This window comes from Danio aesculapii, chromosome 3, assembly GCF_903798145.1.
Source record: "Danio aesculapii chromosome 3, fDanAes4.1, whole genome shotgun sequence".
NCBI classification, from domain to species: Eukaryota; Metazoa; Chordata; class Actinopteri; order Cypriniformes; family Danionidae; genus Danio; species Danio aesculapii.
This window is the reverse complement of record NC_079437.1, coordinates 8,236,821-8,252,813: the sequence shown is the minus strand read 5'-3', so window position 1 is coordinate 8,252,813 and position 15,993 is coordinate 8,236,821. Positions and strand designations below refer to the sequence as shown.

The 15,993-nt window shown below is 44.0% G+C and overlaps 2 protein-coding genes across 3 annotated transcripts; one reads left to right on the top strand and one right to left on the bottom strand.

Moving 5' to 3' along the window:
• Positions 1-1,311: 1,311 nt before the first annotated feature.
• Positions 1,312-4,286, bottom strand: nol12 (nucleolar protein 12). The gene is made up of 6 exons (XM_056450024.1): positions 4,105-4,286; positions 2,645-2,750; positions 2,473-2,521; positions 2,250-2,386; positions 2,042-2,121; positions 1,312-1,749 (listed from the first exon to the last, which is right to left on the bottom strand). The coding sequence occupies exons 1-6, from the start codon at positions 4,203-4,205 to the stop codon at positions 1,533-1,535; spliced, it is 690 nt and encodes a 229-aa protein (XP_056305999.1). The 5' UTR covers positions 4,206-4,286; the 3' UTR covers positions 1,312-1,532.
• Positions 4,287-6,528: 2,242 nt separating this feature from the next.
• LOC130220831 (uncharacterized) lies at positions 6,529-15,203 on the top strand. 2 transcript variants are annotated; one of them, XM_056453069.1, is made up of 7 exons: positions 6,529-6,777; positions 8,071-8,158; positions 8,615-8,653; positions 8,912-10,428; positions 10,744-11,207; positions 11,902-11,970; positions 14,020-15,203. In XM_056453069.1, the coding sequence occupies exons 1-7, from the start codon at positions 6,713-6,715 to the stop codon at positions 14,370-14,372; spliced, it is 2,595 nt and encodes an 864-aa protein (XP_056309044.1). In that variant the 5' UTR covers positions 6,529-6,712; the 3' UTR covers positions 14,373-15,203. The 2 variants fall into 2 exon arrangements, with proteins under 2 accessions (XP_056309044.1, XP_056309045.1); XM_056453070.1 differs by lacking the exon at positions 8,071-8,158.
• The last annotated feature ends 790 nt before the right edge of the window (positions 15,204-15,993 follow it).

The window sequence follows — 15,993 nt, the reverse complement described above, 5'->3', positions numbered from 1 at the left end:
ATAGTTATCGCTATAGTTATCGTCCGCTGGTGTAGAGGCTAATATAGTTATCGTTATAGTTATCGTACACTGGTGTAGAGGCTAATATAGTTATCGTTATAGTTATCGTCCGCTGGTGTAGAGGCTAATATAGTTATCATTATAGTTATCGTCCGCTGGTGTAGAGGCTAATATAGTTATCGTTATAGTTATCGTACATTGGTATAGAGGCTAATATAGTTATAGATATCGTCCGCTGGTGTAGAGGCTAATATAGTTATAGATATCGTCCGCTGGTGTAGAGGCTAATATAGTTATAGATATCGTCCGCTGGTGTAGAGGCTAATATAGTTATCGCTATAGTTATCGTCCGCTGGTGTAGAGGCTAATATAGTTATCGTTATAGTTATCGTCCGCTGGTGTAGAGGCTAATATAGTTATTGTTATAGTTATCGTACATTGGTATAGAGGCTAATATAGTTATCGTTATAGTTATCGTCCACTGGTGTAGAGGCTAATATAGTTATAGATATCGTCCGCTGGTGTAGAGGCTAATATAGTTATAGATATCGTCCGCTGGTGTAGAGGCTAATATAGTTATCGTTATAGTTATCGTCCACTGGTGTAGAGGCTAATATAGTTATCGTTATAGTTATCGTCCGCTGGTGTAGAGGCTAATATAGTTATAGATATCGTCCGCTGGTGTAGAGGCTAATATAGTTATCGTTATAGTTATCGTCCACTGGTGTAGAGGCTAATATAGTTATCGCTATAGTTATCGTCCGCTGGTGTAGAGGCTAATATAGTTATCGCTATAGTTATCGTCCGCTGGTGTAGAGGCTAATATAGTTATCGTTATAGTTATCGTACACTGGTGTAGAGGCTAATATAGTTATCGTACACTGGTGTAGAGGCTAATATAGTTATAGATATCGTCCACTGGTGTAGAGGCTAATATAGTTATAGATATCGTCCGCTGGTGTAGAGGCTAATATAGTTATCGTTATAGTTATCGTCCGCTGGTGTAGAGGCTAATATAGTTATCGTTATAGTTATCGTCCACTGGTGTAGAGGCTAATATAGTTATCGTTATAGTTATCGTACATTGGTATAGAGGCTAATATAGTTATAGATATCGTCCGCTGGTGTAGAGGCTAATATAGTTGTCAGCCATCCTGTAGGTCGAGCACAGCAATCAAGGATACACCATTGGATAACTCAGCAGGAGTATTTTAAAGACTAAACCTAACATCCTCCACTCCACACCAGCGCTAATGACCCCCGACTACAGCAGAAACACACACACATTCTCGTCAACATCACACATGAAGCTAGTGTACAGCAGGAGTGTTCCTTTAATGACGCTGTAATGCAGGTCTCAGCACATAGAAAAGGCAGTTATATACTGGGAATAACTCAATAAGACGCTCCGAGATGAACATACGCCACTTTAAAGAGGAGTTCAGCAATGTGCTGATTCAGAGAGCCTGTTCACTGATTCAGAGAGTCATTGATGCAGTGATTCAGCAGGTGGTTGGGTCTGTGGTGATTGTTCAGTCCTGACCGCGCTCGTTGCGGCCGGTCTGCCTGCGCCGCTGCCTCTTGGTGCTCTTGCATTGTTTCTGCTTGTTGTTGTGGACAGACGATGATGATGATGACGACTTCCTGTCGCTCTGATGACTCCTCCTCTTGGCTTCCTGTCTCCGCTTCTGTTTTCTCCTCTTCTTCTGTTTAACCAGACTGTTGAGGGACGCCGTGAGGCTCTGAATCCTGCAGAAACACACCAGCGGGAATCAAGACTACTGAACACACATACCGATCACACACACACACACAAATCACACACACACACTGATCACACACACACACAAATCACACACACACACTGATCACACACACACACAAATCACACACACACACAAGTGAAGTCTCTGATGTGTGGACTGAATATGCTGAAATCTCAGTGTGTGTGTGTGTGTGTGTGTGTGTGTGTGTGTGTGGTGTTGATGATCAGATGAGGGAGTAATTCATTAATCAATATTTAATAATCAATCAGTCATACTTCTTGGACAGCAGAGGGTTTCCAGCTTGCTTGGGAAGAGCTTCAGTTCTCTCTCGCTCCTCAGCATCACCTTCATCTCTCTGGAGACAGACACACACACACACACACACACACACACACACACACACACACACACACACACTCAGTGTTAATCAGGCTGGACTTGTCATGTGCTGGTTAATTCGCTAGCTGATGATTGGTTGTTCACCTGTGCTGGCTCCAGTAATCTGTCTGCTGATAGGTCGAGGTCGCTGATGGTCGTCACGGTGACGGTGTGGTTTGGATGATCGTACTGAACACACTCCGTGGTCGCTGTGATCGCCTCCTCCAGCTCGTCTGCCTCATCTACACACACACACGATGATGATGACATGACCTCACACACAAGACAACACGTGATGCTGCCATGACCTCTGACCTCACACACTCACCTAGAGCCTGGCGTCGCTCCTGCAGCATCTTCAGATACTCCTTGCGTCTCTGGAGGAACAACACAGAACACACACACACACACACACACACACACACACACACACACACACACACCATCATCATTATCACAGCTCACTCATCATCATCTTCATCACTCCTCGTCCTCCTCACCTCCTCTCTGAGGCGTTTCTGCTCCTCCTTCAGTTTGCTCTTCATCTCCTCCAGGGCTGCTCTGCGCCGCTCCAGCTTCCGCTTGTGGAAACCTGTCAGGAAATCCCTGAAACACACACACACACACACACACACAGGTGTACATATTAGAGATGTTAACATAACTCGATGTCGTTAATCTTTTAAATGGACAGATCTTATCTAAAGACCTGAGATTAAAGGATGTGTTGTGCGTCGTGCTGTGAGACGTGTCCATGACTTCACACACTACAGTAGTAATCTAGTGTGTGCTGTTCACACTGCCTTACGCAGTCACTCGCTCGATATTGGGGATGTATAAAGCCGCCATGTGTAAATCCAGTGATATCCGCTGGTGCTGCCGTTAATACGCAGGTCAGGTTATAGGTCAGTAGCTGGATGATGTTATGGGTGGGTCACGATGAAGAAGATCAATCAAACTTTTAACTACTGTGTCTGAAATATTGAAGCCGATTAAAGAGAAACTAAGCAGATCAATATCTTTAATATTGGATCATACAGGTAACAGACATGCATTACTCCAAACGGAATATTCCACCTTTATTTATTTATATATATAATAGCTGTGTTTAACCAGTTTGTGTTGGGCTGTGGAGGAATAGCAGACCCTTGCGCACTTCACTGCACCTCAAATGTTTATCTTTCTTCTTTATTTTCTAGATAACCGACCAAAAAAAATACATTCTCCTTAAGATAACGAAGGAAATTCCTTCCAAAAAACACGTGGTTACACACACACACACAAGGTTACACACCATCTTCATCACAAACACACATACACAGTTGCACACCAACATCATCTCACACACACACACACACACACACACACACACACACACACACACACACACAGTTACATGCCATTATCAAAACACACAGTTACACACCATCTTCAAAACACACACACACACACACACACACACACACTCGAAGCATATCACATGCTTTTCTCTATTTGTGCTTTAAAGAGAATGTTGGTTATAATCTGATCCTTCAATAAACTCTTAACATGTCAACAGTATTCCTGCTCATATTAACACATGAAGCAAAGAGCTGCCTTCACTCAACCCATTGACTACAGACTACAATGAATGATGAACCCAGTATTCAGACTCTAATGGAGACCATTTTGAGAGATGTAAACAATAACAGAGGTCTACTTCCGGTTTCACATTTGTAATTTCCATAGCTTTAAAGAATCCAAAAAAGATCCAAATATTCTGAAATAACCCCATGGCAGGTGTTTTAGTGTGATGTTATCATTGAATAGCCTCTTGCTGCAGTTATGTAATAGTTTGACCACAGGTAGGAACTGTTCCTGTGCTATACCATCCCCTCATGGAGACGGGCTACAGAGTGTTCGCCTGTTGCTCTGTGATTAAACTCATGTCAGCTGCTGAGCGCTGCATCGCCTCACTCACTGTCGGTCCTTGTCGTCGAACATCAGCACACACTTGCCGTGTTTCCGCTTCCCTCCGCCTTTAAACTTCGATCTCTGCTGTAGTTTGTCGCTTTTCCCCATTTTCGGCAGTTTTCGAACACACGTGTGGACGCACTGAACCGCTTCCGCTTCTGAGAGCTCCGGAAGTGCCAAAATAAAGGTCCTCAGCGGTACGCTGAAAAATAGAAGCGAAAACTGATTTTAGATATTGTAATAAATCACCCATAAAACTCATAGATGTTATAACACACATACGACAAAAGTGTGAGCGAAAAGGTCGAGATTATAGCCTACGAGCTCAAATATAACTTTAAATATCTAAAATATGAGATAACAGTGGAAACTGACTTAAAGACTTTACTAATTATCTGTGAACACGTCATTTCCTCTGGCCTTAGGATAACTGATCCTGCTGCAAATAAACATAACATTTATTTAGTTTATTGTAGGTGTAAGACTGTCACATTACAGATCTGTATATTATATATGAATGGCTTTATTGTGTGTTTTACTACTCAAAATACAGAAACACTCAACAGTCTCTGTCGCCCCCGTGTGGACAGACAGAAGAGCTGCACTCTGCCATTTATTAATATTAGATGTATTATAGAGATCAGCAGGCCTGTGGTGATTATATAGATTAAATGACAGATTATATGTTATATAAATCAGCGGTGTGTTAAAATACACTAGAAAGATTAAAATGATGTAAAGCAGATCAGTGGTGCAGTACTGAACTATATTAGAGATTATACATGAGACTATATATTAGAGATTAGTTCAGTACTGCTCCACCCAGCTATTTATTGTATTCTCCAATGTATAATCGCATATATATATACACACACACAGTATATTTAAACTTTAGGAGTTAATATAAGTGAGGTGGTCATGATTTTGCCAGAGGTGGCCACCCCCCTAGCTCCACCCCATGCCGATATATAGCGATATAGCACTGCTACAAGTGTGATATTGTGTTTATACAACAATCCGCCGACATAATTGTGTATATAAAACAAACAAAAAATAATAATAAATCACACACACAGTCTAAAAAACCCTTTTGTATGAGGAACTACTTTCTTTCGGTGTTCATTCACATCTGCAGCTGACGTCAGAACAGCAGAAGCCGCTGCTACTTCACACACATCACTGTAGAGCTAGTGTCTGAGTGATTCTCTAGTGTAATGTCTACAGTGATGACAGAACAGCTGATTTAGCTCACATGTTAAGATGATAAGGCAGAACAGCATGAAATGCCATCAGTCTACAAAGCAAAGCAAACACTACTGTAATACTATGATATATATATATAGCAATACAAAACACAAGAGATCGACTTATGCTGCATTCACACCACACACAGCTGAAGCATCAAGCGCAAGTGATTTACATGTTAAGTTTATGCAAATTAGACATCCTGCGGCGCGATTCGTGCGAATGAGAAGGCGAGAGTTAAACATTTTGCACATTTGATATGCTTAATTCGTGAATCACGGCATCGCTCGAGTTGGAAAATCTGAACTTCAGCGGACATTCTTGCCATGTTACCCAATCAGGAGCTTTCTCTTGTAGGCGTGTGATTATGACGTAGCGCCTGTTGTTGGTGTCCCGAGGGGAAATCCTCTTGCCGACTCCAGACAACAGTTCATCACACTGGGCTCAGTCTGAAGCACCGCTGAAAGCCTCCATCATCCAGGTACAGTTTCTGGAGGAGTTGATGAACTCAGAGCTGCTGCACCTCTGAATGGATCTAGTGGACTCAGACACGGCGCCGAACGAATCCACGCTGTTTTTCAGCCTTCATAAAGCACAGCTACCCTCTCAATAACATTCATATTAGCCATTTAGCAATGAAGCTAGAGTGACCGGGCGGACAGAAGCCCTGCCTATAACACGAATCCAAGACTGTTCTGAAGTGAAGCGCGATTAAGGCAAGTAAACTGAAAATGTTCACACTATATACACGCGAATAGCACGATTTATTAGCGCATGCCGCGTCTGGCGTGAACGCAGCATCAGAACAGCACTTACCTCTTCTATAGCTGTTCAGCTGTAGTTTTACATTTAAGATGAGAGAAACGTAGTCCGCAGCACAGACTAATCACGCGATCTCTGTCGCCATCTTGTGGTGGAACAATGTAACGTCAATCGTCAATCTCTTTGCTCAAGATGACAGGCTGATGGCCGCCAGCGCACTGAATCATAAGTTTACTAAGGCCACCAACCTGTGGGTAGGTCACTGGTTCAAATCCCGGCTGGGTCAGTTGGTGTTTCTGTGTAGAGTTTGCATGTTCTCCCCGTGTTGGCGTGGGTTCATTCCGCTGTGGCGACCCCTGATGAATAAATGAGTAAATGTATATAGTTGGTGCAGTAGTGCACCAGGCCGCCGCGGGGCGCTGGAGCGCGCAGAGTTCAGCACAGCGACTGTACAGATGCTGATAAACAGCGGACACCCGCGGAGAGATTAATCAGACGGAGGAAAAGCCCGTAAAGCGCGGACGGGAGTGAGTGAGTGAGTGTGTGTGTTAGAGAGAGAGAGAGCTGTGCTGTTCAGTGTGTGTGTATGAGTTCGGTGTGGAGCAGCGATGGAGCACGGAGTGGATCTGCTGGCCAGAATCTGCAGCGCCTCCGTGGAGAACAAAGCGCTGAGGTGAGAGAAATGACGGATTATTACCGTAAACATGATGATACACACACACACACACACACACACACACACACACACGCACATACACACACACACACACACTGATAATCTGAGGAGTAACCCTGCAGACACCAGTGTTCTGTGGAGAGAGAGAGAGACAGAAACACTGGACTGTACTGTTAGAGTCGGGATAAACAACACAACACTGAGGAAAGTCCCGACAATCACACACAACTGCTCTCTCTCTCTCTCTCTCTCTCTCTCTCTCTCTCTCTCTCTCTCAGTCAGTCAGTGTAATGTTTGTGTTTGAGTGTGTGTGTGTGTGTGTGTGTGTGTGTTTGTATAGTGCAGTCTGTGTGTTTAGGTCTCGTGTAGTGTGTGTAAGTTTATGTAATGTTTGTGTGTAAGTGTACTGTAGTGTGTATTAAAGTGGTGTGTGTGAGTGTAGTATAGTGTTTCTGTGTGTAAGTGTAGCGTTGTGTGTGTTTAAGTGATGTTTGTGTAAGTGTAGAGTGTTTGTGTGTGTAATTGTAGTTTGTGCAGTGTGTGTGTGTGTGTGTGTGCGTGCGTGTGTGTGTGTGTGTGTGCGTGTGTAAATGTAGTAGAGTGTGTGGCTCCCGGTTTTTCAAAAGGCTTATAAATCATAAGGAATGAGCTGTGTGTGTGTGTGTGTGTGTGTGTGTGTGTGATTACCCAGCGTCCTCTCTGTGACACACACTTGTATAATGTCAGTGGTGTGTGACACAGTATTACTGGAGAAGGTGAGTTATGAGGACATTACCCGTGTGCACGTTCATCACGAGGCTCATAGTGTCACACACAGTCGGGGGAGGAAAAAAGGAAAGGAGTGTCCCCATAATTCACGAAAACAACCCTGTGTGTGTGTGTTTCTCTTTTTGTGTGTGTGTGTGTGTTTTGACCTTGCGGGGACATTTTTGTGGTCCCCATGAGGAAGACAGCTCATAAATCATCCAGAATGAATGTGTGTGTGTGTGTGTGCGTGTGTGTGTGTGCGTGTGTGTGTGTGTGTGTGTGTGTGTGTGCGTGCCTGGTATTCATCAGTGTGTCGACCCCCTCAAGTATAGCAAAACTAGTAAATTCTGACCTTGTGGGGACATTCCTTCGGTCCCCATGAGGAAAAGGGCTCATAAATCAGGCAGGATGGAGGACTGTGAAGATGTAAATGTGCAGATTAGAGGAGGAGAGAATATACAGTACAAACATCAGTGTGTGTGTGTGTGTGTGTGTGTGTGTGTGTGTGTGTGTGTTTATACTCTCCATGCTGATGTTTTACAGTATGGATGCGTCTAGAGAAGGAGGATCATACACTCCGAGTGTTAATGAAGAACACAAACACACACACCTCAGGAGGAAGAAAACTGATGTGAGTGCGCAGACTGGAGTGTGTGTGTGTGTGTGTGTGTGTGTGTGTGTGTGTGTGTGTGTGTGTGTGTGTGTTTAATGAGCTCATAATGGAGAACATTAACTAGTGTTTTACTCTACCTATTAAACACTTTCAACATCACACATGCTGAGCTGAGAGACACATCGCGTACATGAATTAATGTATCTACTGAAAATAAATGCCTTATGTTTATGATATGAAGTGTTGTATAATAATGTTTAACAATTATAATCATTAAAATAAGTAGTAAATATAATTATTAATCACCAATCATCAGTGTAAGGTTATGTGGATCAGTGTGTGTTTATATTGTACCTAATGTCTTCACATCACTGAATATTCCAAATTAAACTAATAACTGATCCTTCACAATTCAGGAATGATTCATTAATTAATCAGTATATATATTTATTTATTTATTTCTGTCTGGTTCAGATGGATGGAGCGTCTGCGCAGAACAGTTCTTCCCAAAAGGTGCGCTTCACACTCCTCACTCATTAAATCGCTGAAGGTTTCGTATTGAATATGTGTTTAAATTAGTTTAATTAGGTGTAATTTAAGTTAATTATTCTGATGTGTTTGTGGGATGTGTGTCCACTGAAGACACTGACTATAAATATGGTGTCGTCATCTGATGAGGGCTCATCAAACTCTCACAGATAAGCTGATTTTCCTGTTGTAATGTGCACTCAGAGTGTGTGTGAGCTCTACATGTGTGTGTGTTTTCTCTAGGTGAAAGACGCAGATCTTCAGAAATATTCAGGCGAGCTCTTCGATTCAGCGGCAGCGTTTTCTGACGATTATTTCTCGGACAGCACTTCAGACAGCGAGAGCGACGCCAGCCTGACGCCCAACCAGACCATCCTTCAGCTGCTGGACGAGGAGCTGGACGAGGACGAGTCTGGATCGGTCAGTTCTCTGGAGCTGGAGGGCGCAGCGGTGGAGGCGGAGGCCAAACCCGAACCGCAGAGCGCCGCATCTGAGACAGAGGAGTGCAGTGTGCCCTCGCCCGGCGGCATCATTGTCAGCGCGTGTCAGAAGCGAGATGGCGGCCGAGTCTACAACAAGAGGCACTACTGCCTATTCTGCTCCAAACCCTACGCCAAGATGGCGCGGCACCTGGAGAGCTCGCACGCCAACAAACCCGAGGTGGAGACGGCGCTCAGCTTTCCTAAGGGCTCCAAAGAGCGCAAGAAGCAGCTAGACTACATACGCAATCGCGGGAACTACGCCCACAACGCTGTGGTGATGCAGTGCGGCAGGGGAGAGCTGGTGCCGTCAAAGCGGCCGCCCAGAGACGCGCAGGGAGAGGACTTCATGCACTGCGCCTACTGCCAAGGGCTCTACACTAGGAAGGTGCTGTGGAGGCACATGCGCACCTGCGGACTCAAGCCGCAGTCCAGCGCCAGCAGGCCAGGCAAGAACCGCGTGCAGTCCATGTGCACTTACACAGGGCCGGTGCCTGCCAACATGAGCCAGCAGCTGTGGGCCGTGATCAGCGCCATGAACCCCGGCCCCGTCACTGAGATCATCCGCAAGGACCGCGTGATCGTCAAGATCGGACAGCACCTGCTCAACAAAGGAGGAGTATCGGCGCAGAACAAGCAGTACGTGCGGGATAAGATGCGGGAGCTGGGAAGGCTAGTTCACAACGCTCGGAAGACCACCTCCATCAAAACGCTGCAGGACTGCGTGAATCCTCAGAAGTTCACAGAAACCATTGAAGCGGTGAAGAGCACCTGCGGATTCGAGAGTGAGAGTGGGAGTTTCCGGCTGCCGTCCCTAGCTAGAAAGCTGGGCATCTCCCTGCTAAAGGTGAGCAAGCTGCTGAAGGCGCAGGGCCTGATCTCCAACCGCCGGCAGCAGGTGCGCTCTGCCTCCGAGTTCCAGGAGCTGCACCGGGCGCAGTGGGGGCAGCTGATCTCCAGGGCGGCGCTGCGGAGCTCTAGATCGCAGGACCGCAGCCCACCGCTGCTAATGGCCTTCGTGGAGGATGTGCAGAAGATGCACACACACCTGCGGGGAGCAGCGGAGCGCTGGAGAGCGGATCTGGCGCAGAGGGCCTCTGGGAAGGCCTGGACGGAGCTGGCGAAGGCGTGTCTGGCGCAGATGATCCTGCTGAACCGCCGGCGCGAGGGAGCCGTGTCCAGCATGCCTGTCTCTGCCTATCTGTCCAGAGACTCCGACCCGATGCTGTGTGTAAACTGGACACACTCCGAGGTGGAGAACAGGCTCTGGAGCAGCCTTGGGTGAGTCCACTTAAACTACATCACTGAAGTGGTGTTTACTGTGTCTGAAGTAGGGCTGGGCGATACGTAGATGCTATTGATTAACTCGAGTGTGAAGTGCACATCAATATGTGTGAATGAAAGTAGTTTTTTCACTCTAACATGTGCGCCGCTCCCCTCTGGGCTCCTTTAGTTAGTTGTTGAATTATTCACTGTATTTAAGGCAAGACATCATGAGTAACTAATTAAAATAACGTAAACAGAGCAGTGATACTGCATAATTAATTACTCACTGATGATATAATTTAAACTGCTTTACACCACACTGGTCTGCAGGAGCTTCACCAGGATTATCACCAGGGGGCGCTGTGGTCGTCCGGTTCCGGTCCTCCTTAATCCCAGCATGCAGTTCGCCCTGGATCTTCTGGTGCACCACAGAGAGGAATGCGGCGTTCCCAAAGACAACGGCTACATGTTCGCCAGACCCGCCGCCATGACGCACTTCCGCGGCTCAGACTGTCTGCGAGGCTTTGCTAGGAGCTGTGGCGCAGCGAGCCCGGAGAGCCTGACGTCTGGAGGCCTGAGGATCCACATGGGGGCGCTGCTGAGCGTCATGGACCTGACCGACAGACAGATGCAGGAGCTGCAGAATGCACTCGGCCTGCAGAACACACTGCAGCCGCCCGCTAACAGAACGCTGCAGCTCGCCCGCATCAGCAAACTCCTGCTAGCGCTGCAACAGGGGCGACTAGCAGAGTACTACGGCAGGAGCCTGGAGGAGATCCGGGTTGAGCCGGACGGTGGGTTGTATACACCCACACACACATATATACACTGAGATGTCGATGTTAACAGGACATATTGTGGCAGGAGCACTGTTAGCTTAGCATAGATCAGGAAATTGGATTACAGCATCAGCATCCCACTCATCTGCACTTATATAGTGTACTAAAACAGACCGATAGGTTGCTGGTTCGAGTCGAAATGAAAAGTAGTTGTTTTTTAGGCTGATTTGGCTAGCAAAGTTCCTAGCTATATCAGCCTAGAACAGGGGTGTCCAAAGTTGGTCCTGGAGGGCCGGTGTCCTGCTGAGTTTAGCTCCAACTTCAACACACCTGCCAGGAAGTTTCTAGTATACCTAGTAATAGCTTGATTAGCTGGTTCAGGTGTGTTTGATTAGGGTCGGCGCTAAACTCTCCAGGACACCCCTGGCCTAGAAGATAGCAACTTTTCATTTTCCCTCAATCTTCGTACAACATGTAACTACAGAAGAGTCTAGCTTTAAACAGCAAAATTATACAAACTATTTAGTCGTTTTTGAGCAGTATGCTAATGTTCTAATCCAATTCAGTGGTCTATGCTAAGCTAATGCTATGCTAAGTGCTCTTGCCAGACTCCGCTGAATGGACTTTATACTGGTAAAAGTTCCTTTAAACTTTCCTTTTAAACAACAAGGAGTGTTCCTTTATTGTAGTGTGTTGTGTTTATCCACAGAAAAGGTTGTGGTGTGGGACGAGGAGCGCAGGAGCACACAGGAGGACCTCCGCTCTCCCACCGTCATTGGTTTGTATTTCTGTCTAATCATGGTTTAATACGTTTCTCTGGTCCTCGTGAAGGGTTAAGGTCATTGCACGCTTAGTCTGAAATTACCGTTTGATATCATGAGGTCAGATGTATTTTTTATTTATAGCGTTTATTTAATATCGTTAACTATGTTCCTCCTATTATTGTGTTAATATAGTTAAAGATGATCCTCCTAATATTGGGTTAATATCGCTAACGATGTTCCTCCTAGTATTGTGTTAATATCGCTAACGATGTTCCTCCTAGTATTGTGTTAATATAGTTAACGATGATCCTCCTAATATTGGGTTAATATCGCTAACGATGTTCCTCCTAGTATTGTGTTAATATCGCTAACGATGTTCCTCCTAATATTGGGTTAATATCGCTAACGATGTTCCTCCTAGTATTGTGTTAATATCGCTAACGATGTTCCTCCTAATATTGTGTTAATAACGTTAACGATGTTCCTCCTAATATTGGGTTAAAATAGTTAACGATGATCCTCCTAATATTGTGTTAATAACGTTAACGATGTTCCTCCTAATATTGGGTTAAAATAGTTAACGATGTTCCTCCTAGTATTGTGTTAATATAGTTAACGATGATCCTCCTAATATTGTGTTAATATAGTTAACGATGATCCTCCTAATATTGGGTTAATATAGTTAACGATGATCCTGCTATTATTGTGTTAATATAGTTAACGATGAGCCTCCTAATATTGTGTTAATATCTTTAACGATGTTCCTCCTATTATTGTGTTAATAACGTTAATGATGTTCCTCCTAATATTGGGTTAATATCGTTAACTATATTCCTCCTAATATTGTGTTAGTATCGGTAACAATGTTCCTCCTAATATTGGGTTAGTATCGGTAACAATGTTCCTCCTAATATTGTGTTAATAACGTTAACTATGTTAGTCCTATTACTGTGTTAATAACATTAACGATGTTCCTCCTAATATTGGGTTAATATCGTTAACTATATTCCTCCTAATATTGTGTTAGTATCGGTAACAATGTTCCTCCTAATATTGTGTTAGTATCGGTAACAATGTTCCTCCTAATATTGTGTTAATAACGTTAACTATGTTAGTCCTATTACTGTGTTAATAACATTAACGATGATCCTCCTAATATTGGGTTAATATTGTTAACGATGTTCCTCCTAATATTGTGTTAATATCGTTAACAATGTTACTCCTAATATTGGGTTAATATAGTTAACGATGATCCTCCTATTATTGTGTTAATATAGTTAACGATGATCCTCCTAATATTGGGTTAATATAGTTAACGATGATCCTCCTATTATTGTGTTAATATAGTTAACGATGATCCTCCTAATATTGTGTTAATATCTTTAACGATGTTCCTCCTATTATTGTGTTAATAACGTTAACGATGTTCTTCCTAATATTGGGTTAATATCGTTAACTATATTCCTCCTATTATTGTGTTAATAACGTTAACGATGTTCCTCCTATTATTGTGTTAATAACGTTAACGATGATCCTCCTAATATTGGGTTAATATCGTTAACGATGTTCGTCTTAATATTGGGTTAATGTCGCTAATGATGTTCCTCCTAGTATTGTGTTAATAACGTTAACGATGATCCTCCTAATATTGGGTTAATATCGTTAACGATGTTTGTCTTAGTATTGTGTTAATATCGCTAACTATGTTCCTCCTAATATTGGGTTAATATCGTTAACGATGTTCCTCCTAATATTGGGTTAATAGCATTAACAATGTTCCCCCTAGTATTGTGTTAATAACGTTAACGATGATCCTCCTAATATTGGGTTAATATCGTTAACGAAGTTCCTCCTAGTATTGTGTTAGTAGCGTTAACAATGTTCCTCCTAATACTGTGTTAGTAGCGTTAACGATGTTCCTCCTAATACTGTGTTAGTAGCGTTAACGAAGTTCCTCCTAATACTGTGTTAGTAGCGTTAACGATGTTCCTCCTGATATAGGGTTAATAGGGTTAGTGATGTTCCTAGTATTGTGTTTATAGCGTACTGCTGTTCTCCCTCAGGTAAGCGTGTGCAGAAGAAGCAGCCTTGGCAGCAGACGGAGGTGCAGGCTGTGGAACGCCACATGATGAACTTCATCACATCCTGTACGGTTCCCGCTAAGAGCCACTGCGAGAGCTGCTTACAGGCCGAGCCCGAGGCGCTGCGGAACCGGGACTGGAAGAGTCTGAAGTTCTTCATCTATAACCGCATCACGGCCTATAAGAGGAATCTGCAGAGCGCCGGCAGCCTCCAGTCCCTCTGCACCGCTGTCTCTCTACAGGAGCCCTTCCTCAACTCCAGCCTTTACTCTCTGCCAGAAATCCCCACACTGCTGCCCGAGCACTCAGAGCTCAAGACCGTTAAACCCATATAGAGTCAGAGCTGAAGATCATCAAACCCATATAGAGTCATGGATGAAGACTGTCAAACTGTTGTAGAGTTACGTCTGAAGATCATCAAATCGATATAGTCACGTCTGAAGATCGTCAAACCGCTATAGTCACATCTAAAGGTCGTCAAACTGATATAGTCAGGCCTGAAGATCATCAAACTGAGAGTCACGCCAGAAGATCATCAAACCGATATAGTCACATCTGAAGATCGTCAAACTGATATAGTCACGCCAGAAGATCGTCAAACTGATATAGTCACATCTAAAGATCGTTAAACTGATATAGTCACACCAGAAGATCGTCAAACCGCTATAGTCACGCCAGAAGATCGTCAAACCATTTATAGTCATGTCTGAAGATCGTCAAACTGATAAAGTCACGTCTGAAGATCGTCAAACTGATATAGTCACGTCTGAAGATCGTCAAACCGATATAGTCACGTCTGAAGATCGTCAAACCGATATAGTCACGTCTGAAGATCGTCAAACTGATATAGTCACGTCTGAAGATCGTCAAACTGATATAGTCACGTCTGAAGATCGTCAAACTGATATAGTCACGTCTGAAGATCGTCAAACCGATATAGTCACGTCTGAAGATCGTCAAACTGATATAGTCACGTCTGAAGATCGTCAAACCGATATAGTCACGTCTGAAGATCGTCAAACCGATATAGTCACGTCTGAAGATCGTCAAACTGATATAGTCACGTCTGAAGATCGTCAAACCGATATAGTCACGTCTGAAGATCGTCAAACCGATATAGTCACGTCTGAAGATCGTCAAACTGATATAGTCACGTCTGAAGATCGTCAAACTGATATAGTCACGTCTGAAGATCGTCAAACTGATAAAGTCACGTCTGAAGATCGTCAAACTGATATAGTCACGTCTGAAGATCGTCAAACCGATATAGTCACGTCTGAAGATCGTCAAACCGATATAGTCACGTCTGAAGATCATCATACTGATATAGTCACGTCTGAAGATCGTCATACTGATATAGTCACGTCTGAAGATCGTCATACTGATATAGTCCCGTCTGAAGATCGTCAAACCGATATAGTCACGTCTGAAGATCGTCATACTGATATAGTCACGTCTGAAGATCGTCATACTGATATAGTCCCGTCTGAAGATCGTCAAACCGATATAGTCACGTCTGAAGATCGTCATACTGATATAGTCACGTCTGAAGATCGTCAAACTGATATAGTCACGTCTTAAGATCGTCATACTGATATAGTCACGTCTGAAGATCGTCAAACTGATATAGTCACGTCTGAAGATCGTCATACTGATATAGTCACGTCTGAAGATCGTCAAACCGATATAGTCACGTCTTAAGATCGTCAAACCGATATAGTCACGCCTGAAGATCGTCATACTGATATAGTCACGTCTGAAGATCGTCAAACCGATATAGTCACGTCTTAAGATCGTCAAACCGATATAGTCACGTCTGAAGATCGTCATACTGATATAGTCACGTCTGAAGATCTTCAAACCGATATAGTCACGTCTTAAGATCGTCATACTGATATAGTCACGTCTGAAGATCGTCATACTGATATAGTCACGTCTGAAGATCGTCATACTGAT